General features: G+C 44.0%; 2 protein-coding genes across 7 annotated transcripts in view; one reads left to right on the forward strand and one right to left on the reverse strand.

Moving 5' to 3' along the window:
- ACY1 (aminoacylase 1) overlaps positions 1 to 12,408 on the forward strand; it is a 75,463-nt gene that overhangs the window by 43,514 nt on the left and 19,541 nt on the right. For all 5 annotated transcript variants that reach the window (XM_085853417.1, XM_085853416.1, XM_085853414.1 and 2 more), the window contains 2 exons: positions 1,858 to 1,931; positions 9,634 to 9,683. In XM_085853417.1, the coding sequence (XP_085709543.1) occupies positions 1,858 to 1,931; positions 9,634 to 9,683 (124 nt within the window). The remainder of the gene's footprint in view (positions 1 to 1,857; positions 1,932 to 9,633; positions 9,684 to 12,408) is intronic.
- The window catches only part of LOC147014926 (uncharacterized), a 54,221-nt gene continuing 46,673 nt past the window's right edge, over positions 4,861 to 12,408 (reverse strand). The window contains exon 7 of one of the 2 annotated variants that reach the window (XM_085853410.1): positions 4,861 to 5,648. In XM_085853410.1, the coding sequence (XP_085709536.1) occupies positions 5,598 to 5,648 (51 nt within the window). In that variant the 3' untranslated portion in view covers positions 4,861 to 5,597. Of the gene's footprint in view, positions 5,649 to 7,888; positions 8,489 to 12,408 lie in introns of those variants that run through there. The other variant, XM_085853407.1, reaches the window with a different exon arrangement.

The following is a 12,408-nucleotide window of genomic DNA, read 5'->3' on the forward strand; positions in this document are numbered from 1 at the left end:
TCATGAAGTTTCATGAACATCGGTGTAAAGACGTGACCTGTAGGCGATTGACATACAAACAAACAGACAGACAAAATAATACACGTGACCAAGCAATTAATTCACCTTAAAAATCTTCGATTTTCACAAGGAACAAAATGTTCAAGATGCAAATTGGAATCATTGACATCAAAATAAATTACCAGGCAAGAGATAGGTGTCAGGTCACATGGTAAGAAAGGTCACACATATTTCAAGACACAAAATCTCGTTCTGACCTTGAGGATAATGAAGAGACGAAAACAGCGACTCACTGGGGTAGACAGACTTTCATCTAGAATGTCTCGTGACATAAATGATGCCAAGAAGCTTTGCTACCAGCTGAACAGCTTTGATGTTAAGGTCAACGATCTCTGTTTTCTCTCGTCTATTTTCCAATGTTGCTCCCTCTGTCCTCTGACCCTTCCTAATTAGGCCAGGTTGATTGCGCACATCAACTGTTTTATTCCTTACTTCCCCTGTATATGGAACCACCTTCCAGAGGCTGTTCTGTCTCACCCTTTCCTCCAGGACTTGAAGCAAGCTGTGCACCACCATGTCTTGTAATCCCTAATTCTGTCCCTTGATCTTTATTATCTCCATTAACCTTTCATTATCCAACCATATTCCAAATACACAAGTAGCAGGTACGTTCAATGTTTTCTCCCCACCTCTCTTTCCTGTTTATTCTTTACTTTAACGATTGTCCTGCTGTTGGTTCTACTTCGCTCTTCCATGAGCCTCTCTCCCATAAAGAAAGAAAGAAAGAAGCATCTTCAGATCACGAGCCTCTTGTCTCCCTCTCGATAAAAGATAGTGCTCCAGATGAAATTGTAAGCGACCTGCATGCAGCAGGAATGAGAGAACAGCAAATTGTTGTGAAAAATATATATGAGAGCACTTAATGGGTTGGAGTATCTGCTTCGACCATGCATTGAAGAAGAGAAATGGAAAGGCATTTCCTACTGTGTACAAAACACCAGTGTCCACAACGTAAACAGCGAAAAACCATCCAAGATAACAAAAAGCTACTTCAACGACTGCTTAATGCCATTGGTGCTGGTCAACCAGTGGACGTGATGGATGTGCTGAAGCATGAACTTTCTCCAGTTCCTGTGTTTCCAAAGTAACTGCCGATTTGAATTCCACACCTAAAGCAGAACTACTTGGCACACGAAATGTCTGGAATCTATGTACCTTCAGAAGCTCCACATACTAAACTGAAGACCTATCAATATTGATGATCATGCTCTCATACAGGTGCTTGGAAAACCAGAAGGTGGAGAAACCTTTGGTGACTATGCAGTCTGCCAAGAAACACTTCACAGAGGAAGCAATGCGATTTAACGTTGTCTTTGATTGGCATGTTGGAACGCAGTCAAGGACACAATCCGGACACGTCAGATGAAAGAACCCCATTGGAAAGATCATCACTTGGTAGAATGAATATACCACTGCCACAAATGTGTGGCCAATTCATCGCACCGGAAGACAACAAAGCAGATCTTGCCAGGCTCCTTTCAGGTGGTGTCACGCTCAGAGGAAAGGAGCTACAACAACAATATGAGCTTTGACTGAAACAAGAGATACAAAATCTATGAGGACAGTAGACACCGGCCTTAGCGGAAGTCATGAAGAAGCTGAAGTTAAAGCATTCATTCAATGGGATGCTTGAGAATGTAGAAATAAAACATGGGGTTTGGAAGAGTGCTAATGTCCCTTGGCCTGTGGATGGACAGCGATTTGCATGCATTTCTTTTGTTGTAAAACCTTTACTTTGTTAGTCGAGAATACCTTGCTTGCATTCTCAGGCAATGGTGGATGTTTGTGAGAATGCAGGGCTGAAGATTAAGTGTCCCGGTAACACTGGACACGGCTCTCGCTTCATCGAAAATACTGCTGCTGGCAAGTTGGTAAGTATCATCCGGGTTCTCCCACACCTTGTCCCCCTCCCTCTTTTTCCCCAAAACACGAGATAGAGTTTGAACCTGGAACCAGCTGCTGGTAGAAAGGATAAATCTGCACAGCAGATTAACGCCACTTGGCTGGAATGTATTCCTGATCTTGCAATAACTGTAGAGCTTGGATTTAATGGTGGATAAAGAGGACGATGTTTCATGGAGATCATTAACTTTTTGGGGGCAGATGACTGGATGTTAGCCTGGGAGGGATGTTTAGCATGGTAAGCTATGGTGCCTCGTTTACTTCGGAAGGATAACCTGGTAAGATGAATAATGGATGCAATCAACAGGACTTTAATTGAAGTATGCGAACCACCATGGGAAGCGAGGATAAGCTGACCTTTCAATCGTTAACCTCTCGTCAAAGCAAAAGAGAGCTAAGGGTGAACGTTGTGGTGAAAAAAAAAATCCACTCCTTTGCTCCAAAGAAGGGTCTGCTCCCAGAATTATCCCAATTTAGGGACAGGTAGTCCTTGGAGATACATCATCTGCTGATAAAGCCCAAAAGATCTTTGTTTCCGTTTCTGATGCACAGTATCTCCTGCCACCTATGGTGTGGTCATTGGTTCAAAAGGATGTGTGGGGGGGGGGAGGGGAGGGGCAGGTGAAGACTGTTCATGTGTGTTTCATGAACCACCACACTCGTTTCCTCCTTAAGAGGTCTTTGGCACCAATTCCCATTGGCCGTGGATTTACTCGTGCCGTCGTTATTTGTCCCAATAAAGGGCAAAACATACCAAACCAACACTTCTCGAGTTAGACCAAATAAGTTGATGAGAAAGGGTGAAGGGAGAACAGAGAAGCAACATTTAGAATGAATGGAGAATTCTGTACGAAACTATATCCCCCATGGCCACTCATAATTCCGACAAACCGTCAACAGAAAGAGGGAGACAAGACGGAAAGGAACCTGTCCACATGCTATGCTTGCACATGGTGAGAGTGGTGGCCTCTGTGTGGACAAGACGCGCCACAGTCCTGGTCTGGACTCTTGCTGTGTTTTGGTAGAGTCATGCTGCGTTACCCGTCGCGCTGTTCCATTGGACAGAAAGGCGGTCCGGTACTCCACACCTCACCATAGTCGGTGTTCACCCTCACAGCACTGATGCTCTCTCTTCGCACCACCATCTGAACCCACCAACTCACGCCACCAAGTCCTTCACCAACTCATGCACTCTTTTTGCATGTTTGTGTTCCACGTTTTTATAGCTGCCAGCTAGCTGGCATGGCTTTGAGGTGTTTTTCGTTTTCTCTCGACGGTTCAAGATGCTACACATTCTTTCTTGTCTGTGGTGGTGGTGGTGGTGGTGGGACTTTTGCAGCCTCCCTTACCATGCCCTCCTGGCCATCCAACTGCACTGGTTCGTGGTCCATGGGGCGAGAAGGTTAAAAGCACAAATAGGCCAGTTCCAAAGGGGACTGATTTAGAGCATGAAGGTGCAGGGAGTGGTAGGAGCATAGACACACACATGATAGAGGGAGGATGTTGGATTTCTGCTAAAACACTCATCGACACAAGATCTATCACTTCACACAGAAAGCAAGCATTTATGCTATAAGTTGGTTTATGCAATGTCTACTCTATTTTACTCCCATCAGCCCCTATGGCCATCCCACAGCAGGATGGTGGGATTTGACAAACCAACTCTCAGCTATGTTAACCCTCCTGGTAATCTAAGTCTGACTCAGAGTGTGCCAGCTTTTTTTATGAATCTACCCTCAAAATTTCCACCCTGGTCGGTGTGCAGCTCCTCAGGCTTCCCATGTGACAAATACACACGCACCTCCGTATTGGCGAGGGTTGTGTTCTCGGAAAACCCCGCGAATACAGAATTCATGAATGTGGATGTCTTGGCTCAATGGGAAAGAGAGGGTTAGGTTCTGAGTGGCATAATTTGGAAGTGGGGATCCTGATGGGATGTGCCATCTCCCCTACTTTATTTGTGCTGGTTATGGAGTTGATGATGGGTGCTGTGAGTGGACATGGGAAAAACGAATAATTTAGTATGGGGTTTACTCTGAGTAGATATACGAGTTCATCTTGAAGAGAATGTCAACTAGGAAGCATCTGAAAATGCAAAGCCTGTCCACATTCACTTTGTATTCAAACTTGTTCTTCTTTTGTATGCTAGACATGATGAAAACAGCTAAAATCAATTTTTACGATTTTAGGCGACCTTTATCTTTTGATGTAAAAATAACAATTGGCTTGTAGCTTTTGATTAGTGAACCAATTCAGTAACCCAATTTGCTAATTCTTAAGATTTCATGTCAATTGGATGAAAATTGATGATTTTATGTGATGCTGACCTTTGATCTTTTGACCAAATTATTCATTTGCCTTCTCCATGTTCTCATAATAAAGCTTTGTTAAACATTTCATGACAACGCTCAAATGGTAAATTAGAATTTCAGGTGAATTAGATGAAAATTGATAATTTTCAGTGATGCTGACCTTTCACCTTTTGACCTTTGAACAAAATTATTAACTTGCCTTCTCCATGTTCTCATAATAAAGCTTTGTTGAAAATTTGAAGACAAAAGCTCAAAAAATAGCTACGGCCCGGACAGACACAGACAGACAGACACAGACATGCAGAAATGACTGCAAAACCCTGTATTTCGCTGTGTGGGGTACAGGATAATTATTATTAGCCCCCCTTGGACTTCGTCATAAACGGGGGCTTATGGATTTGGTCTCAATTTTTCGTGTGTGCATGCATGCGTGCGCGTGCACATCAGCAGCCGTATCTCGGACATGTATAGACTGATTTTATTCATATTTGGCACAAAGACAACAAATGATGGTATTGTCATGGATCCCGGATTCAAGGCTTGCCACGAAGGGAAGCACTCGAGTCCCTGCCGAATGCCCGGTCCTTACGTCACCAGGAACAGATAACTATACACACCGGCAGGTTGCTAGGTAATCACAAACACCGTTGACATGTCCAATCCGGGCAGGGTTAAACTATTTTGCATGATACCTAACCTATGGACGGCCGGTCAATTAGGGTCACGTGTTCTCAACAAGTACTCGGATTACCACCGAGTAATACAGTGAGTGTGCGCTGGCTGACCAAGCAAATTATTGGGGTAGAACTTCCCGTCTAACTGTACTTGTGCACTGCATCAGCCCAATAAAGGAAAAGACAACCGAGACAGATTCGAAATGACAACAAACAATTCTTTATTACAAACACACAAGCAAGCAATCATTTAAAAGCAATATTATTAATAAGCAAGAAAGCAAAAAGACATAAGAGCAGATTGAACCATAACACGTGTTCTTCTTCAATCTTACTGACACAAGACTTGGCAATCATTCACTCAGGGGCGAAGAATAACACAATAAGGACTTGAAAATAAAATAAAAGTAACGTATGGAGAAAACAAAAGGAGTCTTTTCCTTTCTCCTTCACCTCACACAGTCCAAATATACAAGAGAACGGGGAGGCAAATGTATGGGGAAGATGGGCAGTGGCAATATGGTGCGATGGGATACGCAGCTGCATCCCTGAGGTGCTCAGACCAAATAGGCGAGTCCTCTCCGGCATCCCAGATATGCGAGCTGGATGGTCAATCGACTTGCCCTCCTCTGTATCAGCTTCTTCCTCCTCAGGCCCCCGTCGATGAGGTGCTGCCATTCACCCTCCTCATCCTTCTTGGCTGATAGGATCGAGAGGGCAGAACGACGTTCATGGAAGGACATGCATAGTCCGATTTAGTTCAAACTTGGCACAAGCACAGTACATGATGGCATCCATGTGCGCCTCACTTTATTTTGCAATCTGATCAAAAATGGCCTATTGGTATGCTGGTGGCCATTTTAGTTGTACATAAATATGGGTTAGCATTAGCCCATTTAACTCAGGCATGAGAGCGAGTCTAAAAAAATTAGCTGAAAAAAAACCATGGGCCAAGGCGAAAAAAATTTTTAGGCCGGGGTTCGAGGGCCTGGGCGGCCCCTGAACGCTAAAGGTTCCAGGTGTTCTCACCTGCATTTCCTGGTCCCTTTTAAGAGGATTGTGTATAGTGTTGTCCTTGTTAACAGGGTAAAAGCACTGAAGACAATCATTGAAGACATGAAATTCATCTTGCAAATTATTAATCAATGTTGTAATGTAAATTGTTGTCAAAATTAATTGTACAAATCATGAATCAATCTGTAGGATAATATTCTTTCATTGTCTTTATAGCAAATTAAACAAAGTGGACAATAATTGATACCAAGTTGCATCATAAGTTGACAATAATTGATAACAAGTTGCACTAAAAGTTTGCATAATAAGTTCACAATTGGTAACACTGTTGCATCCACTAGTTGTTGAGTTCTTGAGTCGATAATGTCGACAGGCGCCGAACCACTGAACATTGTTCACTTCTTTGTCTTTTGGTTCAGGTTGTGCTTTTTCTTGCTTGCACGTTGGTGGGAAAGTCTTGCCTTCTTTGCAGCCTTCTCAGTCAGTTATTTGGTCTTGTGCTTGGTCAACTTACTGAGAGCAGGTGCACCCACTTCTCGCCTTCTTTCTTCTTCTTTGTCCCTCCTGTCTGCCAGTTCTGCCTTGTACGTTTTGTAGGCTCCCCTCATGTTCTTGCACAGGTCTAGGTCTCTGGGACTGTGCAGTTTGTCAGTCCTACTGTAGTACTCCACTGTAGTTTTTCCTGATGATCGAAGATTGTGCTTGACACCCATCACTGCGCTGTAGGTCTCCATGTTTAGTCGGTGTGATCTGACATCCAAGACATCTCCCATGAGATTGAAGGCACTCTCAATTTGTGGCTCATGGAAGCAGGACAGCAGAGCCTTCACCATTCTTGAGAGAAGGGGGTACTTTCCACCTTCAAAGACCTTGGTCCACCAGTCGTCGATGCGAGCAGACTCATCTTCCTGAGCTGGTGGCAGGCTAGAGTCGATCTGGAAACTCCGAACCTCCAGTTCAAAGGCATCACATTCCTCTGGTGCAAGGACATTTGTCACCAGGCGTGGCAACTTCAGGAGCTGCTCCTGGCTGACAGTGCGCCCTCTGCTGAGTGGATCAATTGCTGAGGCACTTCTGAGGACAGCATTATGCAGGGGCATTTTCTTCTGGAGGTACTTTCCACATGTCACATAGGCCTTCTCCACACTCTGCAAGAAGTCATGCACTTCTCCATCTCCACTACGGGCAGTGTTGACAATCTCAGACACACCAACTCCAAGAAACATCTTCTTCACTTGTAGCAGGTTGGCTTTCTCATCCAGGTCGAGGGTCTGAAGTCTCTTGCCTGAGGATGGCAGCTTCTCAGGTTTGACAAAGTAGGCCAGGAACTCAGACAAGGTCCAGCTGCTGATCATTGAGCTTGTGGATCAGTGGGGCCTTCATCTCAAACAGGAGGATGTACTTCTTCAGCAGCGGGAACACTGATGTATAGAACATCAATATCAGTCTCATCAATTTCTTCTTGTGGAAGACTCGCTGCAGTATACGCTCCTTTCGTGCCTTGCCATCTTTGGTCATATTCTTTTTCTTCAGAACATCATGGATCTGGCGTATTCTCTCCTTGGCTTTTGTGTCGACGTGCCTGCAATGGTAGACCTCCACAGTGACAAACCGTGACAAGTAGTGTGTGCGATCAGCTTGAGAGAGGAAGCCAGAGTAGAAGAAAACAAAGGCATCCCACAGCCGCAGAGTGTCAACACTGACATCATACACAGAGAGCCACCTGTGACTGACATACCGCTCTGGCATGGTATACCTGACACCAATCAGCCCACAAATTTCCTGCAAGAACTGCTTTGTCAGGTGACCACTTGAAGTCATTGTAGATGTCAGAGAGCATGCGCTCTGCGAAGTTGCCGAATGGGTCGCTCAGCTTCTTGGACGCATTGTGAGCATGGTGACAGGAGTCCCCATCTATGTCCAACATGTGTGGGGCATTGTTTTCCCTGATGCGAACTTCGACTCCTGACTTGGATCCCCGCATGACTAAGCAGGAGTCCATGAGGATGGATATGCAGTTCTTCCACGGTAGCTCATACTTCTTCAACAAGTCAACCAGTTCCTGGTGCAACGAGGCACTGTCCACTTTGATCACAACAAGGGACTCGAGATGCTGCATTATGACCTGCTTATGCAGTGGGCTGTATTAACTGGCCAGGACACACAAGACCCTCTGATGGTTTGTGCTTGTTGACTCATCAATGTTCAGAGAGAAGTATTCCCTCTGCAGTACTGATATCAACTGGTGATGTATGGGATGTCCTTGTCCAAACCTAAGCTTGTAGGAAGCAGATGTCCTGTCCATTGTGAGCTGACCAAGGGCCTTTGCATCCAGGTTGAGTGCTTTGGCCAGGCTTATCAGTTCAGGGGCAAGGCTGAATGGTCGGGAATGCTGTGCGAGGAAGGCAAGGACCATTGCTTGAGCATTGGATACCCTGTCACCTATTGGTACAGCAGGCATCGGTGTACAGGGGATGGGGGCAGTAGAAGCAGCAGTGCAAGAGGTAGCAGAAGGTGAGGAAACACCTGGAGAAAAAGCAAAACCCAAAGCCAATGCAGAGTAAAAAAAGAAAAGCCAATCACCATTTATAATACGTGCTTCAGAAAGTGAATACAGTGACTGGTACAGTGATTACACTAAGCCTCAGAGGATTAGTCATTGCCAGGTACTATTGGTTGGTAAACAAGATTGACCCAATTCTGAGTTGTGGCTTGCTTGCCAATTAACATAATTTATTACTGTAGTGAAAGTGCACCACACCACACCACACTACACTACATTGAGAGCATAGATGTCTACTGTGTACATGTATACTGATAACTGTGCATGTATAAAGCCCAAGGCTATATTTACCAGGAAGACTGTAATTGGATGCCCGGATTCCTCTGAATATCACGATGCTTCTTGCTCTCCGCATGGGATTCCAATGACTTGTACCCACGTCCTCCATAAACAATCTCCTTTGAGCACCATGTGCATACAGCCTTTCCTGGCTGGGCTATCGTTTCAATGAAAGCCCCACAAGCCACCGTACCGCATGGCATACGCTCCAGCCATTCCCACTTCCAGGAATTCTTGCAAGTCTTGTCAATTAGTGCAGCCAAACAAGCATCATAATCCGGGAACAGCCTGCGGCTACTGAATGCGGCCATGTTTTAGAAGCGACCTTGGCCTTGCACACTCGGAACACCACGCCTCGAGCTCGATTAATGCTGCTGTGAGTTTCAGGAGTAATGCGGCGAGGTGGTCCGAATGTTGTGTTAATGAATCTGGCAATGATGTCAGTGCAGAGTTCCGGGAATTTGTATTAGGGACCTCGGAATACTTTTTTATTAAGATCGTCGGCGGCCTGAAATCACTCCCAACAATTAACTTAACCCCCCCCCCCCATACCCCCTATATTTTTCTCAACGGATTTGTGCTTAACTCAGGAACGTTCCTGGGTGAATAAATTCGCGGAATTCTGCGAATTCACGGAATTTTCTCATGCCGGAACCGTACAGCAAGATTACTAAAACAATGGGGACGATGCCATTTTATGTCTTTTTTACTTGTTATTACTGTTCTGATAAGTCTAACTCTGACTTTGTTATTATTGCAATAGTTACTGTAGCTAAACAATCCAGTTTACCTGTTTTTGCCTTGACAAATGATGAATCTGTCGTTGCAGCAAAAAATAATTGATTCTCTTTTGGGCTTCAGAGAAAGTGAAAAAGCAAAGTAAGTAAAATGATTTCTTTGCCAATCGATGATGATTTTGAGAAAGCAAAGTTTACCTGTTGTATTCCCATCTGACCACATGTGATCGTGATTCTGAGCTCCTATACACTGTGTTTGTTTGTTTGTTTGTTTGTTTGTTGTGTCTTCATGTCCTTGCCCAAAATGCAATGTGTGCAAACTGTTCAGTTTCACGGATTGCGCATTCACTATGATTATAATAGGCGTCCGTAACCAATATCCGACGGTCCAGGATGACATTACCTCGATCGGGCACGTTTGCAGACACGGAATTCTTCGCATGAATGATTTCTGAGCACACTGTGCAGTTTGCTAACGTGGAACAGAAATTAGAGATTGGTGCACATCTCTGGATCAGCTCAATATTGGTTATTTGAATCAAGATGTTATGTGAATTATTTAATTGTTGTATCATACAATGTGCCATAAGCATTATGAATACTGTATATGATAACACATTAAAACACCCAACAAGAAAGGTCAAAAGTGTGAATCTGAGGTTTCCTTGTTTGGTTCACTGATTGACTGGAGCCAACCGAGGTTGTGCATCTACTGATGTAGACTCGCGGACACAGTTGTGGACCCTCCATTCGGAAAGGTTCTGAACTGAAAAGGTCAAAACCTCAAGGAAGAGCTGAGCCCAGCTGATGGTCCGGTCAGAAAATCTATGAATTGTTTGCAGGTTAATGGAGTTCTTGCTTTAGGTTAAAAAAAAAACAAACTATTTGAGGTTTACAATAAAGACAAGTATTGGTACGGTAAGCATCGGTTACATTATTCAAATAGAGTTTTGTAGAATTATTATAATTTCAACATCCTTTAAATATTAATATACCAGCAAATACAACCCGTCGCTTTGCTGACGGCAGGTATTAAGGAGGGATGTTGAGAGAGGAGGTAGGGAAGAGAGAGGAGTCAGGAAGGAGGGGAAGCTAGGAAGGGGGGAGGGAGGTGGGGAGAGCTATGCCTCACCAAACTTTGCTCTACTGCGGGAGGGAGGGATGTGAGGAGGGGGTGTGAGAGAGAGAGACAGACAGACAGACAGACAGAGACAGAGAGAGAGAGAAAAATGAAGAGAGAAAGGTGAGGGGTCAAGGTGGGGTTAATAAAAAGAATGTTATGTTATGCTTAATGACCAAATACACAAACAAAAACAAACTCATGTTAGAACAGCTGTACACACAATGACACAACAGGGCTTATAATGTAATCCACCAGTTGGTACATCGGCAAAAACTTTGATATCCCGTTCCAGAAAATTTGTGGAAACGTGAACCAAAAGTAATCACTGAAAACATGGAAGTACCTACCGCTCACGCACAAACTAATGATCCCATCGAATGTGGACATCGAAAACAAAGAGTTGCTACCAGATATCATACTTCAGGACAAAAAAATTAAAAGAGAAGAAGGCATTGCTGATTGAGGTGTTAATAGCAGTGATTTTGAACTAAACGATGCAGAAATCAAGAAAATGACCAAACACAAAGACCTCAAGAATGAAGTGAGAAGATCCTGGAAGCTGAAGAATGACAAAGTTTTACCAGTGATATCTGGACCTGCAGGATTGATGACAAAGAACCTCACAGAGATATTAAACATAGGGGCAATACCCCTGGGCGCTCACCTGGTAGTGGCTGGATAAGATAATCAGGTGACCACTGGTGGGCATGGATGACCCACAAAATATATGATGGAGAAGAAAGTAAATATCTATGGATATTTTTTTAATGCCATGAACAAACCTTGGTACATCACGGGTGATAAAGGTTTGGGTCGTTTTATCAAAATTGTGTTTGTGGCTTCAGAAAAGAAAGCAAATACATATTTTGGGGGGTAACCCCCCTCTCCCCATCGACCCTCCTCGACACCAATTTTTTTAATGTCGTGAACAAACTTTAGTACATCACGGACGGTGAAGATGGTGGTTAAGTTTCATCGGAATTTCATGTGTAGGTTTGGAGAAGAAAGCAAATACATATTTTGGGGGGGAAACCCCGCTTAAATCCCCTTAGAGCAGATTTTTCTAATGTCATGAACAACCTTTGAGAGGTCATGAGTGATGAAAGTTGTCGTGAAGTTTCATCAGCATTGTGTGTATTGTAAGAGAAGAAAGCAAATACCTCTTCGGGGAAGTAACCCCCCCCTCCCCCGCCAACATAAATTCCCTCTGTAGACCCCTTCAAACCCCGTTTTTCTTTATTAATGCCATCACGGGTGACGAAGGTTGTGGTCAAATTTCATTGAAATTGTATGTGTAGTTTCTGAGAAGAAGTTGCAAGTATTTGTGGATGGACGGACGGACAATGCACCATCTCAGAAGCTCCTTGGAATGAACTACTTTACAGGTGAGCTAAAAACCATCCCTGGGAAGATTATTACAAACTACAGCTGGAAGCTGTCCGGGGCTCAACAATTACCCTGAAGAGAGTCCTCGGCACAAAACTTTGATAACAGAAAACTTCACAGCTTGGTCCATGAATCGTGACCCCCTGACTGAAATGAAGGTGGATACTTTGAGCCCACCCTGGGAGGACTCCATTCCACATATGTAGATACAAATCAACAATACACACACACACACACACACACACACACACACACACACACACACACACACACACACACACACACACACACACACACACACAATTGATGTATCACACAGTAACAGCCATTCCTAGAGTATTCTTCTAGTATACACAAA

The sequence above is a fragment of the Eptatretus burgeri genome, chromosome 13, assembly GCF_056783735.1.
Source record: "Eptatretus burgeri isolate ZD-2024b chromosome 13, Ebu_testis_v1, whole genome shotgun sequence".
In the NCBI taxonomy this organism is placed as follows: domain Eukaryota; kingdom Metazoa; phylum Chordata; class Myxini; order Myxiniformes; family Myxinidae; genus Eptatretus; species Eptatretus burgeri.